The 25,224-nt window shown below is 38.5% G+C and overlaps 1 protein-coding gene across 2 annotated transcripts; it reads right to left on the bottom strand.

The window, feature by feature from the left end:
* Positions 1-961: 961 nt before the first annotated feature.
* On the bottom strand, positions 962-24,678 carry LOC113094756 (bcl-2-like protein 1). Of its 2 annotated transcripts, none has more exons than XM_026260412.1 (3): positions 24,493-24,678; positions 21,347-22,051; positions 962-2,208 (listed from the first exon to the last, which is right to left on the bottom strand). In XM_026260412.1, exons 2-3 carry the CDS (start codon positions 21,920-21,922, stop codon positions 2,065-2,067), a joined length of 720 nt encoding a protein of 239 aa, XP_026116197.1. In that variant the 5' UTR covers positions 21,923-22,051; positions 24,493-24,678; the 3' UTR covers positions 962-2,064. The 2 variants fall into 2 exon arrangements, with proteins under 2 accessions (XP_026116197.1, XP_026116196.1); XM_026260411.1 differs by lacking the exon at positions 24,493-24,678 and adding an exon at positions 23,598-23,815.
* Positions 24,679-25,224: the final 546 nt, after the last annotated feature.

Consider the following 25,224-nt stretch of genomic DNA (forward strand, 5'->3'; position numbering starts at 1 on the left):
ATTCGTGAGAGTGTGTAAGGGAGTAGGATATAAATCTTTATTCGATCCGCAGAACTCTACAGATGTCTCTTTTTCTAGGTTAGGCTTCAAAGGACGTTATTCTTAGGATTGGTATTTTGTGACTGACACAACAAAAGATGTCAGCTTCCCCACGAGATCTCCACCGGAGGCGGAAGCCTTCAAACACACACCTGTACCACCATCGCTTTCATCGCTTCTGTTTGAATCAACCCACGCGTCAATCATTACTACTCGGAAAAGGCGAGGGATATTCAACTTGACGTTCTATTTGAATTAATAATTGTTTGAAGCCAAAAGATAATTTCTCCACATCTCCGAGCGCTTTAACCAGTTTGACACGAGCCGAGCGTAAAGCAGCAGGGGCGCGCGCGGACTGACACTCGTGCTTAACCGCTCTGACAGCAAAGCGTTTAAATTTAAATGAGATTCGGCGGGAATCAGGAGATGGAGAAGACGGAGAGATTTATCCCAACTATTTTTGAGGTTTTCTTTCGAAAACATGATAAATTAGAATTTGATGGGAAAAAATTCACCGAAGCCAAAATTTCAATGTCACAAATGAGTTGTCAAACACTAAGGTTTTTGTTATTCCGCGGCAGCACCATGATGCTATCTGACCCAATATATGCCTGTCATCCAGGATTCAAAACATCATGGACCATTACACGGTAAGGATAAACTCAAATCCATGAACGCTTCAATATATATATGTGGAAGTAACGTTTTCACTTGAAAATGTAAATGCTTAGGGACCAAAAAGTAAGATTAGCATTTTAACTTGGCTCTGTAAAGTTTAGTGTGCTGCAAGTTTTCTGCTTACTTAATGTATACCTCAAATTCCAAATGAAACAAAAACCCTGTGACTATTAGCTTGTCCCAACTGCTAGACCAGTATTCTAGTCGAATCCTCATTCCCAGGACCATACAAGACACAGAGCGCTCTTGTGGCAATATGGTTTAATCTAATTACTTTCTGCTTAATGCGTTACATTTTCTGTGTACACAGTGAAAGATAGCCACACATACATCAGGAGTGACCTGCTTAACTTACTCCTTGTGTATGTGCGTCTCCTCTAGCTCTAGTTACAACAATCTCAAAGGTATAAAGAGTTTCATCTGAAGCTGAAGTTAGGTTTAATAAATCAAACATCAATGAACTGCAATGAACATACAAAACTTTCTTTCACAACAAAACAAATTTCTCATAACTGTTGGTCCTTTTGACAATTTAGTCACACAACCTGTAGTTACACACATTTAATTATCATCAAATTTACATGTGAAAAAGAACAGAACAATAATTGAGGGGAAAACCACACACACACACACACACACACACACACACACACACACACACACAAACGTTTCAACTGTTCTCCACACCTTCCTCTAATGGTAGAGAGATTACAGAGGAAGCAGGCACTCAAATGTAGTGCCGGGCCCAAAAGGCGCCTCTCGGGTTTCGAGCTGATATCTGGCACTCCAGACAGCAACAACATTCTTCAAAAAATGTCAGTGCTGATTTAATGACTGAACACTTCGGATTCAGTTCAGATTTAACTACTTCTCTCTCACTGGGTCATCAACTCAAGAATCACAAACGAGCTTAAATTAGATTTAAAGATAAAATGTTTGTATCCTTGCCAGTTTTGCCAGTCTCTTTGAAAGAATAATAAGGATACTTAAAAAGACTGTTTATAAAGCTGAAAATAATTATTTATAACAACAAAAACAATTATAATTACAGACACAAAGAATGAAGGTTTGGACAAGCGTTTTTCTTAGTCATTTTTCTCATTTCGTTAAACAGGGCGTAGCTTGATCCTAGTCCGCTAAAAGCAAAGCCCCTTCATGCAGTCTGGATCATGTGATATCACATCAGCAATGTGCTCCACTCAGTCAACAGTACACGGTGGGACGTGGGATGTAAACATCAAACTTCTTGGCAAAAGGGAAACAAATAAATCCAAAACAAATGTATTTAAGTTCCTTCATGTTAGCTGGAGGTCTAAACGAAGCAGTGGGTGTGTTTGGATCTGATCCTCACAGGCGTTTATGTGCGATGAGTGACCCGACCACAACACCCGTGAGCAAGGTCACTCCCGCCAGCAACCACTTCTTGAAGTTTTCTTGTGATTTTCTGCTCTCTGCCGCTGCATCTTTTCCAAAGATCTCTGCAAAGCGTTCCTGCACAAAAAAAAAAAAAAACCTCATAAACATACATGTGTATATAAAAGTTATATATATATATATATATATATATATATGTGTGTGTGTGTGTGTGTGTGTGTGTGTGTTTATATATATATATATATATATATATATATATATATATATATATATATATATATATATATATATATATATATATATATAGTTTATGTATATAAAACAACAACAATAATAAATAACATCACTTCTTTGCCAAAACAACATTTCTTAAATTTTTTACTTGTCAACAGTCTATTACCACAGCCCCATGAGTAGTACAGCAAAGGTAACATTCAAGCTCTGTACCAAATATTGTTACAAGCTATTCACAGAGGAGGAAAATATTACTATGCTCAACTATCCAATAACACACAAGCTCATTTCAGCCAACCATTGAACTCCTTCAGTGCCCCTCCTCCAGGCCTTCTGATAATCCCGCCCTTCCTGTGACAAGTTTTTGTGCACAATAATGTGTTCATAGATGACCACCAGGGGGCGAGATTTACCATGCCTCTATCAAAGACTTCACTAACCTCCTTTCTCAGGATTCTGTAGCAAGCCCAATTTTATTTGAAAAGCTGAAAGGGGATTTCAGGTTTTATACAGTAACCTGTTTCCTCAGGGAACACACACAAAAGTAGAGCACACCAACTGCAGATAGGACTGAAATAACTCAACCGGGACACTGCAGTAAAAAGCAAATATGTCTCAAATATATGCGTTCATATCACCATGACAATTTCTGTGAAGACACATTTTTTTCCTCTCAACATTTTCTCAGGATCTTTGGATTCAGTCTCAATACAATTTGTTTCAACTGCACTGCATTTTTGTCTCAAATATTTGGTCCGAAAATATTCAGTGCACATAGCTGATTACAAACACACACACCAGAAACCCACCCTTGTTTTCTACTCAAGAAGACTGATGTCATTCTCCAGTCTTTCCCTTTGCCCTAGTTATCTACGCAAGCTTGAAAATATGGGAAGAAGAATGTGGAGGACTAGATAAAACCATCCAATGCATTCAATACATGCACTGTCACAACACTTATCAGTCATTTATCAGTCTTCGTCTTTACAATGAAACAAAACTGGCGATGACAAAGCACGTAGCAGGAAGAAGTAGTGTGTTTGACTAACTTGGCGTGTTATTTTATTTATTTGTTTTTTTATAAAGAGCGGCAAGTGGCTGATGGCTGGTATAATACTGACATATTTTTAAGGCTATGTGATACTACTAAAATTAATGCAAAAAAATATATAAACAATATATATATATATATATATATATATATATATATATATATATATATATATATATATATATATATATATATATATATATATATATAAAATACTGATATTTTAAGTCTGTGATACTACTATACAAATAAAAATGTGAGTGTGTGTGTGTGTGTATATATAAACACTTAAAAACAGCTTTCAGAGTAAAGCTTGTGTATGGCCAAGCAGAATAAATATATTAACCAATAATCAGCTACTGCTAATTAAAAGCCATCATGAGTGCAAAAGAAATGATGGTAAGAAGAGGAAAAGGGATTGGGGTATAACACAGGCTTGACTCAAACTCTGCAAGTAAGTTTCATATGTATAGCAGTTCAGTAAATCTGAGAATGTGTGATAACCACTAGACCACAGCTCTATTACTTTGTGACCATATTTCTGCATATTAATGCTCTTCATAATCTAATGATAGCAACTACTTTTTTTTCATGTGAACTGATTGTGCATGATCAATGCACTAAAAATATTATGTGCAATAATACAAACTGGGAGCAGCTAGGAGAGGTCATATGGGTGTCTGATGGAAGAACAATGGACAATTTAAATACAACTGACCTATGGAAAATGACTGGATCCCACAAGCCTTGGTTATATAATCTGGGGTGGAGCTTTCCAATGTAATGACAGGTACTTTTTTTTAACTGACAAAGAGGTTGAAAGAGTTGGATGAGGAGAAGGCAGTAAGAGACAGTCAAACGGGGAGTGTGTGTTTTGATATGTGACAGGTGTAGTTAAGGAGATGTCTGTCACATATATGTATGCAATGAAGTAAAAAAGCAAAGAGGGTAACACTTTAGAATAAGGTTCCATTAGTTAATGTTAGTTAATGTATTAATTAACATGAACAAACAATGAATAATACATTTATTACTGTATTTATTCATCTTCGTTAATGTTAGTTAATGAAAATACAGTTATTCATTGTTAGTTAATGGTAATTCACAGTGCATTAACTAATGTTAACAAGCACAACTTTTGATTTAAATAATGCATTAGTAAATGTTGAAATTAACATGAACTAAGACTTATAAATGCTGTAGAAGGATTGTTCTTGCTTAGTTCATGTTAATTAATACATTAACTAACATTAACTAATGGAACCTTATTCTAAAGTGTTACCGCAAAGAGATTTACATTTGAACAAGATGAAATTCATAGGAATTGATTTCGTCAGTGTGAGGGAGGAGTGATGGGAGTGGTGGACGCTGATAACAGACCTGCAGTTCCAGAGCAGAGGGGTTATCACAAACAGTGACGCAGCACATGACATCACAAGTCAAGACCTCAACTCACTTTCACATGCAGCTGACACAGATACCCCAAAACCCCTTATATAAACACAAATCTATGATAAACATCTGCAGCAACAACATTTATAATAATAATAATCATAATACAATTTTTTGTTTGTTTTGTTTTTAAATCAAAAGGTGATAGGCTGTTCAGTATGGTTGCTAGGCCTTTGCTAAGTAGTTTCTAAAGTTTTCAGTGTGGTTGCTAACTGACCTAAGTCAAAAGATCCCATATTCAAGTCTTTATGTTATTATGGTCTCTGGATTCTGGAGCCAACTGCTCCGGAGAGGTTTTAGACTGGTCTTAAAAGTTAATAATCTATTATTATTATTATTATTATTTTATTTTTATTTTTTTTATTCAGTTACATAAAAGCATAGATTAGTCTAAGTTCATTCCAAAAATAAGACAGATTTCTTATCAGCTAACTGCTAATAGGTCAAACTCGTACTTGAGACACCGTCTGAACATAAAGGCTAAGTTTATGCAGCTGGGTCTCACTACTCTATCAATATAAGTTTATTTTTTTTATTCTGGTCTGATAGCTTAAAAAATAACAGCATACAAACAACACAATTTAATGTTTAAATCATATCTGTAATATAAACAGTAAAAAAAAAGTTCTAGTCAAACAACCCCTTAATCAAATTATAAGCAACAGCAGTATGACAGTCATGCTCAAAGAGCTAAATCAAACCACTTAAAAGAAAAAAAAACTAATCCAACATGCTAATGTACATCCTACAGAACATTTACAATCCTATAAGAACAATCGAGAATAAAAACAATCTACCAATGTCAATGTACAGTGACTTGAAGAGTAAATATAATTTCTCTCAAGCACTTCCTCAAGTACGCCTTTGTCAAACATAGGTAGTTTAAACATGAACCACACTGACCTCATCATGAATGGGGAACAGAGAGGGTGTGCTACAGTCATTGCAGGTAGACAGCAGTGGAATTGTTCAGCATGCATTAACAGGTACATGAGTAACCCCTGCAGGAATGCTAACAGAATGATCTGACAGCAGAACCAAGCCTAATGCACACACACATTAGTGAGTATCAGTATGTGCAACTGCGAGAACACGGTGTGAACAATGTAAACTGGTATGACAGGAATTTGTCTCTTTGATTACAGTCCAAGTCAAATCTAAGACATGTTAAGGCATGCTTCTTGGCAGTAAGATTATTGTGCAAAAACAGCACACATCCTACAGTGCTTTATGTGCTATAGGGTATGTGCAATAAAGCACAGGCGCAGGCAGTACATGTGATGGGTGGATCCAGGAGGGGCAGATGTGGAGGTGTCATGCTGAAGTGAGTAAGCAAAATAGCTCTGTCTCATGCACAATATGCTTTAATGAACTTGTTATCAGCTGAAACATCACATGTTTTTGTCTAAATCTCCAAGAATAAGTAATAGTGATGCTTGCCTTGAGCCTGCACACTGTCCTTGTGATGCAATTTTCATCATCAGAAGTGTCCACGGACGTCTACGCACTCCGTCTGTGTGCAGCCCAATTTTTGTGACCGCATGGACACAACAGCGCAGGTGCAAGGTGAATATTGAGACGGCAAATAAAGTAGACTGTATGGTACTGTGCATGTGTCAAGCTCGTCCAACCATTCACATCCGTGGTTGAGTATACTTTGAAAGCTGTGTGGATGCGGCTGTGTGAGAGATGGAACGGAACGAGGAAAGTGAAGTGAAGGGATATTTCTTATGCCTACTATCAAAATGAACCGTGTATATGCGTTTAGCGCTTCCCAATGCTAAATTTAATTTCAAAGTACATTAATTCAAAATATCTTTCAGCTTTTACTATATATAAACATTGATTAGTACACATACATGGAGCATACTGGGTTTGGAATGACATGAGGATGAGTAACTGATGACAAAATTCTAATTTTGGGTGAATGTAGGGGTTTAATAATCCCAAGCCCACCCAGCCAGGTAGAGCACATGCCCTGACATGTCTCTGACAACACAGTGTAGTAGTATGCCTGACCATCATGACAGCATTTATGACAAATTTTTTTAAACCGTTCATTTACCAATGTGACTATGTATATCTTGCAGAAACACCTTAAAAGATCCACTCCCAAACTCACACTGATCCATTAGGTGAGGCCAAGTAAGAAAACATTTGTACAAACACAATCTGTCAGGAAAACCTGATTTTTATTGGCTCCAAACAACGCTGAGGTTGTGTGAACACTCCCAAGAGATACTGGCTGCTAGGCAGCGGTGACTGCCAGGCGTGTTCCATAGCCCTGTCTTAACAAAGAGCACATACAAACCAGGCCCTACAGGAGAGAGTGAAACCAGGTGCAAGGTGCCTGTGTTCTGTTAGTTAGCATAGTCTAATACCCAAATAGAGGCCAAGAAAGGGGGCGATTCTGCTCCTGAAAGGAACACTGTGAAGGAGAGGTACTAGAGGGGTATGAAAGCTGGCACGGATGATTAGACCACAAAAACACACAGTCATCATCACCAGTATGTTGCTACAGTAACAATACAGCTACTGAGATACTCTGTTGACATCAGTGGATTACATCAAGTCCAGCCTCTTCCTGTTAGAAGAGGAGCAATTTGTTCATGAAAGAGTGCGTGTGTGTGTGTGTTCGTACAGTGAGTTCCGTTTGGTTCAGTTGAGTCAGATAACTGGGTTTCTCCACTGTTACACCATCCTGACCTCTTAGCCCTTGCCATGGCGTTTGTGAAGCCAGACACTTGTTTTCTGGAACAGCTTGTTCTGTTTTCAGCCAGATGATTGATAATGCACACACTTTTGTTAACACGTTTCATTCAAAGCACAGCGTGGTCACTTCTGTAATGATTACAAAACACTGCTGTGTCTGTACAGAAGTTAGTGAAGGATGGGTGGCCTTTCTTATCAATACTTCTGTTTCAGCCTTTTCTTGTTTGATTGAGAATCCTCTGAGAAACAATGAGAATAACTAGATTTGTACATATCCTCAAGAGAATACCCATGCTAGCCTCCATGCTAGGGTGTTCTGTATGGTTGCTTATTGACTATTTTGGAATAGTCTCCAAACAATTTTATAATAGTCACTATTTGTGAAATCTGTTTTGACAGACATTTAAATTAGGTGTTTCTTACTTCTGCATCTTTAGCTCACATCACTAAAAATCTATTTTGCAGGTGGGTCCAGTTTATAAGGACGCATGTTATAGAGTAGATAATATTAAAAAAAAAAAAAAAAAAAACAAAGGGGACAATTTCTATATATCCCACTCCTGGGCTGCACATGAAATCGCATACTCTTGATTAGGTATTTCTTTTGATTAAGTAGTATGTTCTATATAGCATGAATGTAATCTGGACATAATACATTAGTGATGTTATCATTGTAATGTGACCTACATATGTCAGTTATGGTGCTTCACTGCCATTCACAACTCCTCTCCCATGGCCTCATTGGAATAGATAACATTTAAACTACATCCAACCCTACTGATGTCCAAAGCATAAACAACGCAGGTCAAGTTACACAGTTTAATCCTTACGGTTATGATTTTTTTTTTTTTTAATCCCTAACCATAGGCAATCGTAATAATGATTCCTAGGAAGCACCACTGAAAGAGCTCATCCTGGATATCTACACCCTGAGGCTGGCAACCAAACAAAGCTGCAAAGTTCAGATGAGACACAAACCTGGAATGTTAAAGAGGTTTTCCTAGCACAAAGCTCTGAGATACCGTCTGGCCTCTTTCAAATGCACTGAGCTTAAGTGGTGAGACAAGAGGAAACCAGTGGGATTCATTTCTGCCATGAGGCCCACACACCAGCACTGAGCAGAACAACTGCAGAGAGGTCGGAGGGACAGGATTTCCTCACGATCGCTGAGGAATGCTGGACACCCTCATTGTGGAAATCAGCTGACATGAAATGTGCTTTGAGGGTGGAAAAAAAATTCTATTCCAAATATGTGGCATCAAGAAAAGGACTTGCTGTTTCTCACTCAATCTCTGCTGAGTCATTCAGACTTCGAGCTGAAACCAGAAATTTCCAGTTCACAATTGAAGGGATGGTGGAGAGAGTGAGGAATTGAGAAAATGCGTAAAAAAAGGTTCTGAAGCAAAACAAACCCAGTTAAACTGTCACAAGGCAGGATACGTGACAGCCATGGCCATTTGAGAATTACACAAATGTTGCAAAATGAACAGGATGTCAATTTTTACAGAAGGTGAAATTACCATTGCAACATTTTCAGGGTAAAAATAAACATCAACAAGGTCAAAGACTGTGTTTGCCACAGTTACTTGATCTCTGACCAAACTGATGGTCATCATCTCTTTAGTTTGGGTCAACAATGTGATCTCACCTACTCTAAGAGGGTGATGCTGTGAAGACATGCTTCACAGCAAATGGGTTTCTGATGTCAGCTTGGCATTTACAATTTTATATGTCAATGACATCAGCATGCACCTACTGGCCAGGCAAACATTTTTCTAGACATTCTCTCTCTTTTTATAGAGAGCAACTATCTCTGTCTGGTTTATGACCAGTGGGTTTAGTGGTTCACAGTTAAAGCAGTGTTCTGAGTCACCTCCTTTGCCAGCTTCCTATGGAATATGTAAATTAAATCTAATTAAAACCATTTTTATTCCTGGGTTAAGAAGATACATTTTTTCACACTTGTTATTGTGAAAGGATCCAATAACCCCTTTTAATCCAAATCACAATCCTGATTTGTGTTGCCTTGATGTAGAGTGTGAAACAATGCAATTTTCTAAAATGAGTTTATAGAAAGACAACCAATCACAAACTGCCTAATTTTGTTCAAAAGACCCGGAGCTTAACATTTTTAACCCAAAAGATCAAGTTCTAAATAGGGATCCACCAATTCAAAATATTGGCTGATACAATAAAGTAATGATTTTTGTGTTATGGCTAATAATACAATTCTATATTATTTTGTCTGAATAAATAAAAAATGTATCACTATAATCTAAAATCTGTTTTAAATGTCACACGTGAATTTAGGTATCATATTATAATGTACTGATTGACAATTTTCCTAAAGGTTAAATTTAAAACTGATATTAAATAATCATCCAGTGCATAAACGTTTTTATGAACTGAATGATAGCAAAGATAATCTAAAATGTAAAAATGCTGAAAATAAAGAAAATGTAATAATATTGACCAATGAATGAACAATAATACTTTAATATCAGATTTTATAATATCAAACACTTATACTCTGGCAAAACCCCAAGAAAGGGTCCTCTAACTGTTCAACATTTGTTCAGTAATCCAAATACAGGAAGCAGCACCCTTGATGAAAACCAAACAACAGTTTCCCAAACACAGAAAGTACAGTCACCCTGAAACCACAGCAACACTGGCTTGGACAGATTATTTTTTTCCAGGAACTCGGTTGCTTCAATCACACTACCTGTTCTCAGTTTATTAACTAATGTCCTACATCCAATTTTCCCAATTATGCCAGTCTTTGCCCTGAAACATCCTAAGCGTTTCATTATGTTATTGTTTAGTGAAAGGTGAGGACACCTGAAACAAAACACCTCAAATTTAGCTGTCAATAAGAACAAAACAGACTCCAATAAACCATTAGCCAAAATTTAGACCACAGAAAATCCAATCAGATCACAGCATGTAAAGTAATCCAAGCAGCACACCTCCATGTTTTATTTTAGGTCACATATCTGGAGGATCTGTCTGTGGGAGGTGTCCTTTGTGCTTGCCTGGCAATGTGGCCATGTTTGTGCGTACCGTAAATGAATTAAAGAGAAGATTAATGAGTCAGGAGAGTGGGGCTCAGACTCCAATCTGTTTTGCATTTCACCAGGGAGACATCACCATCAGCTCTCATTCTGTCAGCCAAATCCCAATGAGCTTGGACACACACAGACTGCATACATCCATATGTATATATACAGACCAAAACATTCATGCATGTGCTTCCACACACACATGCAGCCAGATTTACAAGCCTCTGACCTAAACCTGCTCTTACAGGCAGACATAGCCTCTGGGGATATTTGTCAAGAAACAGACTGTAGGACTTATGCATATTGGATGGTGTTAAAACAGGGCATGCATGCAAGTACAAGAATCGTGTGATGCTTGGATATAGTCATGCTTTTCATATCACAAATGCTGCACAATCTCCTCAAAAATGGAATGATCGATGTGTTGGTCAATCCCATTTGGTGGAAGATTTCTAACAAAAAAAAAAAAGTAGACACTATGGTAGCCTAACCAACTCAAAACAACTAATGTTCAACCAATCTGTCAACCACTGGCAGTAGAAGGAGAGTTCATGAATCCTGTTTGAAACATTTTTGAAATTCCATTTGATGACGTTAGTGGAGCAGAAAATACATTGCTGAGGAGGAGAACAAGGTGGAACCCAGATCGAAACTCCTACCAATATATGATCCGTGCTGACAAAATGAGTCAAAATGCACACTGGCTAATTTTGAGCTACATGCAATTTGTTTTTAAACAAATTCAGATTTTAGTCGAATTTGAGATTGTCACAAAAATTTGTTCATTAAGACATTTTCTAACGATCCCAATGCTTCAAATTGTAAGTAAACATCTAAAGTTATCTTTATTTATGCGTCTTCTGAGAGGAGTACCTTTTCTAAACTAATTTCTCGTGCTGACTGTCATCCAAAGTGTGCGAAAAATATACAGATATACACAAAGTATAAGTCTTCACACAAACATAATCTGTTGTTTTAAGTGAATGTTTGGGAAACTGTAAGGGAAAACATCAGTTGTGTAAAATTAGATTAGATCTGTGCATAACAGTAGGTCTTAATATAGACTGCCTCAATGTTAATCTAATTATAAAATAAAAGACTGAATCACTCGCTGCTCTTGATTTAACTGTTTTTGTAGTTACAGTAATCCAGTTATTTATAATGAACACACTCAAGGGATTTTTACGTCTAATTATTTGTTTTTTTTTCTTTGAGTTTTTTTTTTTTTTTTTTTTGCCTTTTTTCCCCTTCATATTTGTTCTACTGCTTGTTTTTGCACTGGTTCTCATTTATAATAACAAGGAAAAAAAATAGCTAAATTGTGACTATTAATTTAGCCATTATTATTAAAGGGGGGGTGAAATGCTATTTCATGCATACTGAGTTTTTTACACTGTTAAAGAGTTGGATTCCCATGCTAAACATGGACAAAGTTTAAAAAATTAAGTTGTACGTTTGAAGGAGTATTTCTGTTCCAAAAATACTCCTTCCGGTTTGTCACAAGTTTCGGAAAGTTTTTTTCGAGTATGGCTCTGTGTGACGTTAGATGGAGCGGAATTTCCTTATTATGGGTCCTGAGGGCACGTTTGCCGGAAGAGCGCAGACTCACTGATCAGAGTGAGAGCGTCGCGAAATGTCACAAAAGGAGTGTGTTTTTGGTTGCCAGGGCAAGACAACCCTGCACAGATTACCAAAGAAAAAACAGCATTAAGGGACCAGTGGATGGAGTTTATTTTTACAGAGCATCAACGGAGTTGTGCAAGTGTTTGTGTTTGTTCCCTGCATTTCTAAAATGCTTGTTTTACCAACAAAGCCCAGTTTGACGACGGATTTGCGTATTATTTATTTCTTAAGGATGATGCAATCCCAACGAAAAAGGGTCACGATTGTGTGTTGGAACCGCTGGCGGTGATTAAAACTGCTTAAAATATCTCTGCCTCCTTGTTAGTGCGTCCGCCTCCCATCGGAGACCGGGGTTCGAGCCCCGCTCGGAGCGAGTCCTTGCTGCTGCTGCTCTCATTCAGTTTCAGCCTTCACAGCTGTCACAGCTTCCAAACGCTCTCAACGCAAAAGCTTACTCGCGCTCGTGATTCTTTAGCTCCGCCCACACGTCACGCCTCCAGGCGCTCGTGTTTTTCCGGGAAAAATCGGTACAGACTATCTTTCTCTTATGAATATAATAAAACTAAATACTTTTTGGAGTTATGAAGGATGCAGTACTACTCTATAGGTACTCAAGATTAACAGGATATTGAGTGAAAATGAGCATTTCACCCCCCCTTTAAGAAAAGAAGTGGAGGAAAAGATTTTGCTTTGGAACCTTCAGAAAACTTTAACTGGATTTTTCTCAAAATGGATTTTGCTGACTTCATACAGGTGTAGCTCAGTCATTTTATGAAAATAACTTATTTTTGAAAAATTGCTTATTTTGCCAGCACGTCACATATCTCTATATGACACTCAGATAGGATATCAACACATTTGATCAGTCTCTTCAAATCCATGCGACTTCATCATCATGGCCTTTATTCACAGCTGATTCTGATCCTACTGATGGGGCATCAGATTTTTTTCTCCATAATATGATTTTAACTAGAAGCTATACAGGAATGAGAGAAAGCTGGATAGAAAGAGAGGAGCTTTACTGAAACCTGGGAAAGGGATGGACATAATATAAAACATACAGGATGAATAATGAGTGAGAAAGAGAGAGAGGGGGGAAATTGCTCATGACCTGATTTTCCAGCATAAGCCAGTTCAGTGGAAGCAGAACAACAGTCATGTTATGTCCAGAGCGGCACAGGCTAGAATCTGATCTCGATCTGATTCCTCATATGGTCTCAGACAGGTATCACTCAGACTGAGCTTCTCACAGTCCTGCCGGAGACTGTCATCTCTGGAAAAACTGTGCTGAGCTCAGGTCTTGGATGACTCCATCTCTTCATGTCTTTAAAAAGTATAAACATATTTATATAAACTCAAACAAGAGCAGACTAAGATGATTTAAAAAAAAAAAAAACTCCCCCCGTGCTCTACATAGCTAGAGGATGATGTTCATCACAGCAGGTTAGGAGCAAAAGTAAAGCGCAGATGACCCTTTATGGAAACAAAGCACATTTGTTTTCACACAAAAGTAATAATTCTGTCAGATTAAGAAGTTTAATGTAGTCCATGCTCTGGAACGGCAACAGAGCCACTAAAAGGTTAGCGGGTCCTTTCAGTGGGCCGTTATTTGTGTTATTAGAGGCTAATTGCAGTGCGGTTCGATGATGCTGGCTAATCCTGGCTAAAGTGCATTAGAAGAACCGGGCTTAAAGGTGCAGGTCGCTCTTCCACACCATTGACCAACACACAGAGCAGTGTGTGAGTGTGGAAATTTTTAATTAGCTAAGAGGAGCTTCAGCTAAGAAGCTAAATCCACTCGAGTTGAACGTCGCACATGTATACAAAAAAAAAACTGGCATTGTCGCAAGATCACAACAGAATAATGTCTGTGGGAATACACCAGGTGTATTCAAAACACTTAGGTGAGAGAAACTAGCGACAACACTGCTAGCAGACACAAAATACAAAAGTTAATTCTGTAATTTGAATTTTGATGCTGCTCTTGATTGGTGGTCATAATGACAAATTATTTTGTTTCATGGAAGAAAGTCACATGGTTTTAGAGCTAGTAAATGACAACATTTGTATTTTTGGGTGTACAAACTATTTAAAAGCTGTAAAAATTCTACATTTTCATCCTCTACCGTTAACTATATGGACTACAATTCTTCCCTCTTTCATGTTTGGGATGCTCCATCTCCACCCCCCAACCCCCCATGACCCTGGCAGAATGGATCAGCCCAACCTTCCTTGAAGGTGAGGCCAGAACCCGGTCTCCCCCCGCCTGTGACATAAGAGGAGTGCACTACCATCGCGTCAGTCTCTATCTCTCTAGCTCTCTTCCCCCTCTTTCTCTCTCACTCGCTGGTGACAAGGCTGCTTGAACAACAGACTGAATCACTCCATCTGTTTACTGCCATTTTTACTACTTTCAGCCACACACAAACCAAGCACACATATAAAGGCATGGGCATGACATGATCCAAAAATGAAGTTGCCTTGTTACTCTCTCCTAAAAAAAGAACAATTAAAATTTGGGTGATGAACTCGAAAAGTCAGGAGTGAACTACAATCTTAAGAATAGCAATGTGCAGCGCCACTGGCAACAGCAACAAATAAACATTAGCTTAAGCACAAACTGACGATGAGGTCGGTTTCAGTGTCTATGGAGGATAACATCACATCTGGATCAGCATTTCCACTGCTACGGTCACGGTGTGTTTATAGCCAAGCTTCTCACCTGGACAGTGCAGGCGTGCATGTGTGTGTGCACCAGCAACTCCTTTGTTTAAGGTAATCACATGCTCAGCATGTGCTATACCTTGAAATAATTGCATAAATGTGAGGCGTGTGCCTGTTAACACGCATGAAATGGAAGAATAATGCACAAATGTAATCTAAAATGCAACGTGCAATTCAAACATATACAGAATTGACCAGGAGCACAAAAGCAGACGTACAGTGTGTCATGCGACACACAGGCGCAGAGCGGGCAGTGCTGATGTATCGGAGCTTGACAAATTATTGCGGGAGGAGGGTCGCAAACACACATGGTCATCACACCTGCCAAATCAACAGAGATGACCAGTAAGGTGGAGGAGTGATGGATGGACGGATAAACGCAGAAGGAACGAGACCGAATGAAGGGGTGAACAGGGACACTAACAGCAGTGACGCGGGCATGTTGTTGCATGTCTGATCTGCAACACGTCTGCCCACATGAGACCGAGCGAAAGGCGGGGGAGAGAGACCATAAGAAAGGAACAGAGAATCGAAAGAAAGGAAGGAATGAAGGAAGGACACGAGATGGAGGCGGGATAGAAAGTAAAAGTGATGGAGGATGGGGAGTAGGGGGTGGTCCCGTGGGTGTTCCTTGTGCAAACATGATAAAAAATTTTGACGAGCGAGTGTTTGTGTATACGATGTGTGTGTGTTTGTGTTTGCATGCGTATACGTTTGATGAAACTCTCTGTAACAGCTATACGTCACACAAAGACCTCTGTTGTGGTGACAGTGATTAAAACGTGCTTTAGGCGGACCTTTGTTTATCAGCATGCATGAGAACATCACTACTGTGTGTGTGTGTGTGTGTGTGTGTGTGTGAGAAGTAGGTAATTGATGATTGGCTGTGTTTATGTCACTGTTCTAGTTAGGAGCAGAGTGATAGTGAAGGAACCTCGCTGGACACTAATGAGGGTTTCAGAGGGACTACTATAATACACACACACTAAAAGAGTAATAATGAACAAAGCAGGTGTAATAAGAGTGAAAAAGTATGCACTATGTACCCACTGTATTATTATTTTGCCCTCCAACTCTCATCAACTGCAAATAATTTATCCTGTACTAGCCTATATGAACAAAGGCAGTTACCCTGAGCACATTCACATATAATTCAAGCCTAATTGGCAATACCCCCAACCCCCTCAGGCACGGGACTCCTGTAGTGGAGACTCATTCACATCAGTCATTCCTTTTCCCAGTCTCTCTATCGAGAGGGAATTTTTTGTTTTCAAAAATACTAGAACTGAATGACACACCCATGTGTTCTCCTGTAGATGCAAAAAGTTAATTAATGATTAATGATTTTTAATAGTAAAAATTTAATAGTATCATTATATCATTATATTTGTTATATGACAAATAACAATAATATTAGACTGAGTTGGTTCCTTTTAGTGAATCAAACACAAAGCGTTTAACTAAATGTGAGAATTCAATTTAAGTGTGTGGTTATGCACGTGCTTGATTAGAAGTACAAGGAAACAATGGGACCTGAAATAATTAGATTTTTAACAATTCTCATCCATGTGACTTCATGTCTGTATCGGTCACCTTTTTTCCTTTTATCTCAATTCCAAATTCCTGTCCAACCAATATTTTCTGCCACTCACAAAATCATTGTGATCATGCACAAGGAAAGAGACCTGATGTGACCGCACCTCTGGGCATTATTACTGTATCACAGCAGATCTCCCCAGAGCAGGAGAGAGAATAACAGCCTGGCATGCAGGTACTGCAATACACCTGCATCTTACAGCTGGCAACAACTGCGCAACTCGGCGTAGGCAAAGAGAACGATGCATAAAGGTGGTTGAAACTGTGGCTGTGTGGGAGGGGGAAAACAAGTATGCACAAAATAATCCTGAATATGCGAGAAGTGTGTGAGTGAGAGTGAAACTTGAAATGGGCAATCCCAGCTTCTTCCTACAGCAAGGGGACGTCCCATTGCATAGAACAACACTGCTGGCACCCTTTGGTTTGTGTCAGCTGCTTTTAAAATCTCACTACAATGCAGAAACTGAGATTGATAAATATCATGAGAACCAAACGGTGTCGAAAATGCTCACTAGAGAGAATTCGACCGCGAAATAGAGCACGCATGTGTTCTTTTATTTGTGCATCCTGCTGCCACTGCGCTCAGATGAACTACACTGGCCTGACTGAGACAGAGCATCCTAAAGACAACTGCTGCTTAAGTTCACACTGAAATTGATGAGGAATGCGATGGAAAATGAAAAGGGTTGGGTGGGAGTCTGAAGAAAGGTGGCCTACATTCATATAACACATGCACATCTGCTTTTTGAATGTCAGACATGAAGACCTCATTTTCTTTTCCCATTGAGGAAGTGAAACGAAGAGCACACTCCTACAATTTCTGCTCATGATGAACCAAAAACTGCAGCTGTATGCAAACAGGATGTGAAACCTCAAGAATTCATTCATTAGCCCATTGTAGTGCCATTCAACCCTTCAAACTCAGCATAATTAGGGCTGGGTGATATGACAGTATATATCGGATGGACGAAATTAAAAGTCTGAAACGTGAATAACAGCATAGGGCCTCATGTCATGTCACGTTGTTGTGCGCATGGGCACGAAAACTATTTTGATAGCTCAGCCCCCACATTCGTATGCAACCCAGCTTTCCGGACACACTTTGGGAGCTGACGCTTGAAACAGACAGTGGAGGAGGTTTAGACACTCCAGGCTTATAGGGTGTGGAAATGAATGTGTCTTTATCATAGCTGAAGGGAATGACAATACGATAGCAGATGAGCAAACAAGCGAACATGACACATGAGCATCTTCAAGCAAAAGCCAGAATATATTAGTTACAACCAATGTTACTCAACTATCAAGAAATAAAGCAATCTTGGCATCTGATCGCAGGCCTTCCCGCTCCTTGAGTTCTCTCCAGCACTGGAAAGATGGTTAATTTTCCCAAACAGATTGTAGCCAACTGTTAATCTCTTTAACAAACTTTTATATGTTATTATTTTGACCATGATGGCATAGAAAAAAAAAAGAAAAAAAAAAAAAAAAAATATATATATATATATATATATATATATATATTAGGGCCGGGACTTTAACGCGTTAATTGAGATTAATTAATTACACAAAAAATAACGCGTTAACTAAGATTAATTAATTACAGAAAAAAAATTCCCGCGTTTTTAATAACTTATTTTTGCACCGCGGAACGTTTCTCACTGGATGAGTTTCGGCGGACCGATTATACTGAAGCACCAACTAGCGTTCGCATATCACCGCAGCAGCACATTGAGCCTCAAGTATCACCTCAACGCAAAACATATAGCAGCTAGCGTGGACTTTACACTTTATGTTGAACTATGTATTCATTTGTTGGTGCAACAGTTTATGTTGAACTCTTTATTGTTTTGGCCAAGGTTATTGAGAGTTGGAATTAGTATGTTATGGCCTCTGAAGCAACAGAGAGATGTTTTCTAATAGTCAGGGTTTCCAATGTTCTGAATGTAATTGACAGTATTGTGTTTTACTTAAAAAAACACCTTACAGAAGGTTCCAGCACCTATAAGCTTCCTGAATTTCTGAAATGTAATATTTCTAAATTGTTTCTAAATATGCTATTGCTACACTTCATGGCAAAAATTGCACTGGTCTGACTTGGTTGAACAAAAATAAACAATATTTTGTTGCTTAAGCTTATGTATTCAGTCATTATTCAATGGTATACTATAAATCCATGTGAAAAAAATTACTTCTCACTGTTCTCAGGTCAAATATTTATATGCGATTAAAATGCGATTAATTTCGATTAATTAATTACAAAGCCTCTAATTAATTAGATGAATTTTTTTAATCGAGTCCCGGCCCTAATATATATATATATATATATATATATATATATATATATTAAAGCATACTGTTGAATGAATATATGCAAGATTATTGCATTAAAGTTTTTAAAGTACAAAAATCTAAGTTTCAAAGTCAGTTTAGAAAATACGTTAGAAAATATAGGAGACATGTTAAAATTAATAATGTTTAATTATTGGGTTTAATTTGCACACTTTTGATTGAAAGTATATTTTTGTAGACAGAAAAATTTGATTCATTTTTAATCCTTAAAACTGGATAAAATTAAATATGATGAAATACTGACTGATTTTATTAGTCAAAAGCTGTGGTAACTCAAGGCTGGAACTTTCTGTTTATCAGAATATTTGTAATTGCACATTTAACATTTAAAGATTGTTTGTTGGGACTGTTGTGTTCTCATTCCTAAAATCACACGCTGAGAGATTCAAGATCCAAATTTATAGATAAAATGACTTGAATTTTGTGTTGGCTTGTACTTTCTACACAATTGTGGATTCTTTGTGCAATCAAGACATCACAACATAGCAAAAAGGAACGTCAACGGAAGAAAAACTAAAAACAACAAAACCAAAGATTCTTTAAGTGACACATTGACAAATGAAAATGAGCATCTAAACTACACAAAAACAACATTAACAAAACCAGTCTGTCAATCAGAATCTGCTCTCTACAACATCCAATAAACCAGCCTTGTTAAAAATGACCTTTTCAATCCACTTCCATATCTCACCCGCACTACCCAGCCAATCGGATCGCAGCCCTGATCACAAAGAGAAAAGGCAGAGTTGGCCAGGACCTCTCCATTACCTTCCACTTGTACAACCAACATAAAGAATAACCATCACAAAGGGTTTTCACATGACTTTACTCATGCCACCTTTCATCACTGGACAGCGGACCGAGGGGAAATAAATAACACAGAGAAAAAATGAAACCAAAAAGTCAATGATGAAAGGAAAACAATGAAAGAAACAAACAACCAACAACAACAAAATAAGAGACAGTGAATTCCCCTCGATACTCAACCATTTGTGCTCGCCTACCACATGCTAATGACTCTGCTCCATTCTTCGATTGGGAATTAAGACTATTGAAATCAATAATCAGCTAACCAGTGGCTGTGGCTCTGCTATCTTATCTCCCAATCCTTTCCCCTCCACAGAGTTACAGCATCCCCACCCAGGCCCAAGAGAGAGTAGGCGCTAAAAACAACCCCCGTGTGGACCCAAGGGAGCCAGCAGGTTTGGCCATGCAAAACACACTCTTTCATTGATAACATCCATTTTTCCTGGACTATTACAGTCTTTTAAAAGCTTAACAAATATTTGAATCTAAAATGGCAGCGGGGGAAAAAATCTTAAATGGGATAGATCACCCAAAAATACAAATTTCTGTCATTTTCGAATCCTCATGTTGTTCCAAACCGATAGGACTTAATCTTCAAAACTAAGGGTGTATTCACACCAGGAAAGTCCACTAGTTCACTTGCTTTGGTCCAGACCAAATACAATGTAGATTTTTTTTTTTGTTTGGTGCAGTTCGCTTTCACACTGCCCTTTTTGCAAGTGAACTAGAAATTGTAAACAAAACTACACATGTGCTAATGTCATCCATTTATTGGACAGAAATTCTCAAGCAGGAAAAACAGGAAGTGCCAAAACAGGCTAATCATGGAGACCTTTTGTAGTGCTATTTTCATTCTTTTACTGATTGGTGTTATCAGATACTAATGCACTATGAATAAACTTATGAGCATGATATGAGACAATGTCATACAATGTTTTAATTATGACTAAAATCTACAGATATATATTTTTTAAAGATAATCTACGGATATATATTTTTAAGATATCAGTTTAGTTAGTTAAAACATTTAACCTAGATAAATGTGCGCTATAAGGTGTCAGCGTTGGGGCAGTCGTGGCCTACTGGATAGATAGTCGGACTTGTACCCCGAAGCCGAAGGTCATGGGTTCAAGTCTCAGGTCCGGCAGGAATTGTTGTGGTGGGAGTGAATAACCAGCACTTTCTCCATCTTCAATACCATGACTGAGCAAGGCACTGAAACCCCAACTCCTAATCAAACAGTTGGTGGTTACCATTGACTTCCATAGTATTTTTCCCTTCTATGGAAGTCAATGGCAAACACCAACTATTTGATAACCAGCAGTCTTCAAAATATATTCTATGTTCAACATAAGAAAGCAACTAATACAGGTTTGGAACTACATGAGGCTGAGTATATGATAACATATTTCATTTTTGGGAAAATATTCCTTTGTTGAGTCCTTTAAAGATACTCTTTTTACATCAAGGTTGGCCAAGAGTGATTTAAATCCAACTAACATATCTTCTGATCAAACAGAAAAATGTAAGATGGAAATAATTTGAGACCATAAACCTAAACAGATTACATATATAGAGGCTGCTTGTGATCAAAATGAAGAAAGCTAACAGGGTGGGAGAAAAATACAAGTAACTTTCCACTCACCCATCCTCCTTGGCTCTGGATCCAGGGCTGAATTTTGTTGTCTAGGTAGACGGTCATCCATTCCGCGATGCTTCCCACTAGTGGGCTCATCTCCTTCTCCACGCACTCAACACACAGAGCCCCTCCAAAGGCAAACAGTCCCACGATGCGGCCCCAGTTGACGCCGTCACGGAACACCTCATCCATCACGCTCTCGAAGCTCTGGTATGCTGTGGCAGGCGTGATGTGGAGCTGCGAGGACAGGTCGTTGAATGCTTGGGAATAACGCAGCTCAAACTCATTGGCAGAATCACGAAGCGCCTCCTTTACAGCGTCCAGACCCCCAGTCCCGTTCGTCTGACGCTGGGGGGTTGAAGCGGGGGACATTGGTGGGGTTCCAGTGGAACCAGTACTTGTTCCGTTCAGGGAGCCATTAACGAGGGTTGTCGTTCCTGCTGCCCCCACATCATCATTCCCTTCCGCAGCATCAGTCCGATTTGTGTCTTCTGTAAATTCAATGTGGTTGTAAGGGTAGTTCCTCTGCGAGAGTTTATATTTAATAAAAAATACCACCAGTTCTCTGTTATAGTAAGACATAATTCAAGTTGTTGCTCGTCGTTCTCTGATGTCTGAATATCCACTTGCTTTTTCTTATAACACCGTGCACACCATTGCGTCCTTCTCAGGCTTCTGCCGACGCTCAGGGATGGTGCAATGGCTCATACCCTGTGGTAAGACAACAGTGCAATGAATTGATCCGCAAATACGCAATCATTTTCACAAACAGGGAGAGGAGGAGGTTGGGGGAAAACTTTGGAAGAGGTTAAGGGGCACTGAAGATAAACTGTTTTTTTTTCACCCTCTAAAGCCCTCTTACTTAATGTAGAGGCTTGATCAAAGGAACAGATGGTAGCCTCTCATCACCTGCCTCCAAATGAAAAACATGGACAATAACCTCTCTCCCCTTATCCAAGACATGGCTAAATGTACACGGACCTTGACCTGAGTGAATTTTAAACAGCATGGGGGAAGAACAGCCAGCGTGGCCAGAATTATGATTCCCTCATTTCAACAAATCTATAACGGACCTTGATTGTGGGGCCAGAAGAGTCTCAAGAGTCTCAGACAAAAGATACAAAAGTGCTTCAAAACATTAAAATGTTTTGACAACTCATGTATAATCTTAAATATATATATATATATATATATATATATATATATATATATATATATATATATATATATATATATATATATATATATATATATATAATAATCAATGTATTTGTAAAATCTCTGCTAAACAAACAAAATAGACTGAAATTAATACATTAAAATTACATAAATGTTTTATTACAGATCAAATGTATACCATGTTTAGGAATAACAACGTCTGATCAAGACAAGAGAATCATTTTGAGACTATAAATGGATACTATAGATAGACAGATCTCACAAGTAAAGAGATTTTTAAATAACTTTATTATTAGATCAGTGAATTAAGTGAGACATTTTTGCTGATTTCATCTTTTCTGATCACATCGCGAGCGCGCGCGTTGACGCTCCTGGGAAAAGCGCGAGAGTTCTGAGGAAACACTGGATGAGCCAAACACGTGCTGACAACGAGGCCACAAGAACATTCCAGAAGCTGCTCTGTTTGTCGTAGGAAAAATATATAATAAATAATACTAAAATAGCATATTTTGCTACTTAACTAATGACTCATGACAAATTACCCTCTGTCCGAATAAGACGCATATTCTCGCCACATGCTTTCTTCCACATGTACTGTACATGTAATGTAATGTATATGACATTATGTGGTCGCACTTACTGATTGCTGTCGCTGGACTGATCAGCACACACTTCCAAGAGTGAACTATTTAAGATTCTATTAAAGGAGACACGCGGTGTGTTTACAAACACAATGTCCGCTCGCGCACAACACTGCGCACATTCCCACACAGAGTCCCCGCGTGCATGAATAACATTACATACTAGACGAACACAAAGCTATTCACTGTTTTATGTTAGGATTGTCAAGAAACATCTTTTTTTTTATCTTTTAAAATAAAGTCTACATACAGTAGTGGCTAATATACAGGCATGCATTTAGACCGAGACGAATCTTTATCGACCAACTAGTTAGCAATTAACGTTACCTAAAACGAAGTCTATCGTCAACATTTTTCTACTTTATCACACGTTATCGTACTTACTGTCAACGTTTACGATAATGATAACACGGAGAGTAAAAGAGCATTCATCTTACCATAACACAGTCTGCATACTCATCTCGTAGATTAAGACAACCAAGCAAACAACTCCAGTGGGTTTAGATGAATGTTAGTTATAGATTAAGCCACAATACCAAATGGAAACTGCGGCAGATCAAAAGTAATACTGTATGAAGAAAAAACTAGCCAGTGCTGGATATTTGTGTTTAAAGCAGACCTCCCCTCTCTCCCTCTCTCTCTCTCTGTGATAGGACATCACCTAAACGACGCTCTCGCTGTCTACCCAACCATTACGTAATAAAGGCTCGTTCACAGGCCCATAGCACAGGCCGAGCGGAAACAAGCAGTCACTTCTGTATTTATAGCGAAACCTTCAGAGAACAGAGCACACAGAATCACTGATGTCCGAGAAAACGGACACATAAGGACCAAATCCGTAATTACCAGCCAAACATTGCAGCTGATCACAAGCAGAGCTCGAAGCTCTCCAAATGTCACCCTGAAGTGAAACTCTAGATCTAGATTATTTTATAATGTCGTGATATTTTTTAGGTCTGCATACAGCTAACGTTGGCATACATTATTTGGGCACGTCAGTAAAATTAAACACACCTTTATGTCTTATTTTCGATTGAATGCAATGCATTTCTGCACGCATATATGTCATGAGAAACACCATATACTAGCGAGAGAGCAAATTAACAACAAGCCCTTTATAACTGACGGTTCTTGCTGGCCAAGAATGCATTTCCATAATGCATAATTTAAGACAACTAGTTTAATGTCAATCTTTTCCCCGTCGGCTAGTTAACGTTAGCCGTGTAGCTAGCGTCACGGAAGATGGACTGGATGTACAGGGAAATCGTTTAGAAACGGGGAAAGAGATACAGCTCACATTTCAGACCCCCATTGCAGACATTTGGTACTTACTCGGATATTTGGAAAGGCAAATTCTCATGCATGATCGATGTCGGCGTGTTTCTCGTCGACCGGAGCTCATTCGGTGTAACGTTAGAGCCGCTGTCAGCAAAGCTCGGTACATTCAGCAGCGCGTAGTTCCGCCCCTTCAGAGCTGCTCTTTAAACTCAGGGCCTGTTCATACATTACAGCAGACACATCAGATGTGGACCGAGTAAGATAGCGTACGGAGTAACTATTTCAGTCACTCCAGAGTCGTTAATTAAAGCTTATTATCATTTGAAAAGCAACATTCGATTAAGTTTTCAAATGTTGAGACGCGCCATTCAGTGCAACTGCTACTAATACTGATGACTACAACTGGCAACTTTTTCACATTATGGGGTCTGATATAAATTCTAATCTAAATCTAACTACAAATATTTGGATATGCATACTTAACTGACGTTATGAATGTACATTTTAGATGCACACTAAACAAAGAATGGCAGAATTACTATGGTAACCTTTGTTACCCCAAAATGCGCGTGGCGCGTCTGTCACAGCGACACCCTGTGGCGCATTTACACGAGTACAAATCTTAGCTATATTTAAATTAAATTCTTCGTTTGATATGCAGATGTTTTCTATCTTTAAACACCCAGGGACCCTCCACTCAGACTCGCATTCGAACAAGAGACCCCTAGTGTAAAATAACAAACTTCACTACATTATATATGCATTTAATATCGTTATACAGACAAT

This window comes from Carassius auratus, unplaced genomic scaffold (genome assembly GCF_003368295.1).
Source record: "Carassius auratus strain Wakin unplaced genomic scaffold, ASM336829v1 scaf_tig00215416, whole genome shotgun sequence".
NCBI lineage: Eukaryota > Metazoa > Chordata > Actinopteri > Cypriniformes > Cyprinidae > Carassius > Carassius auratus.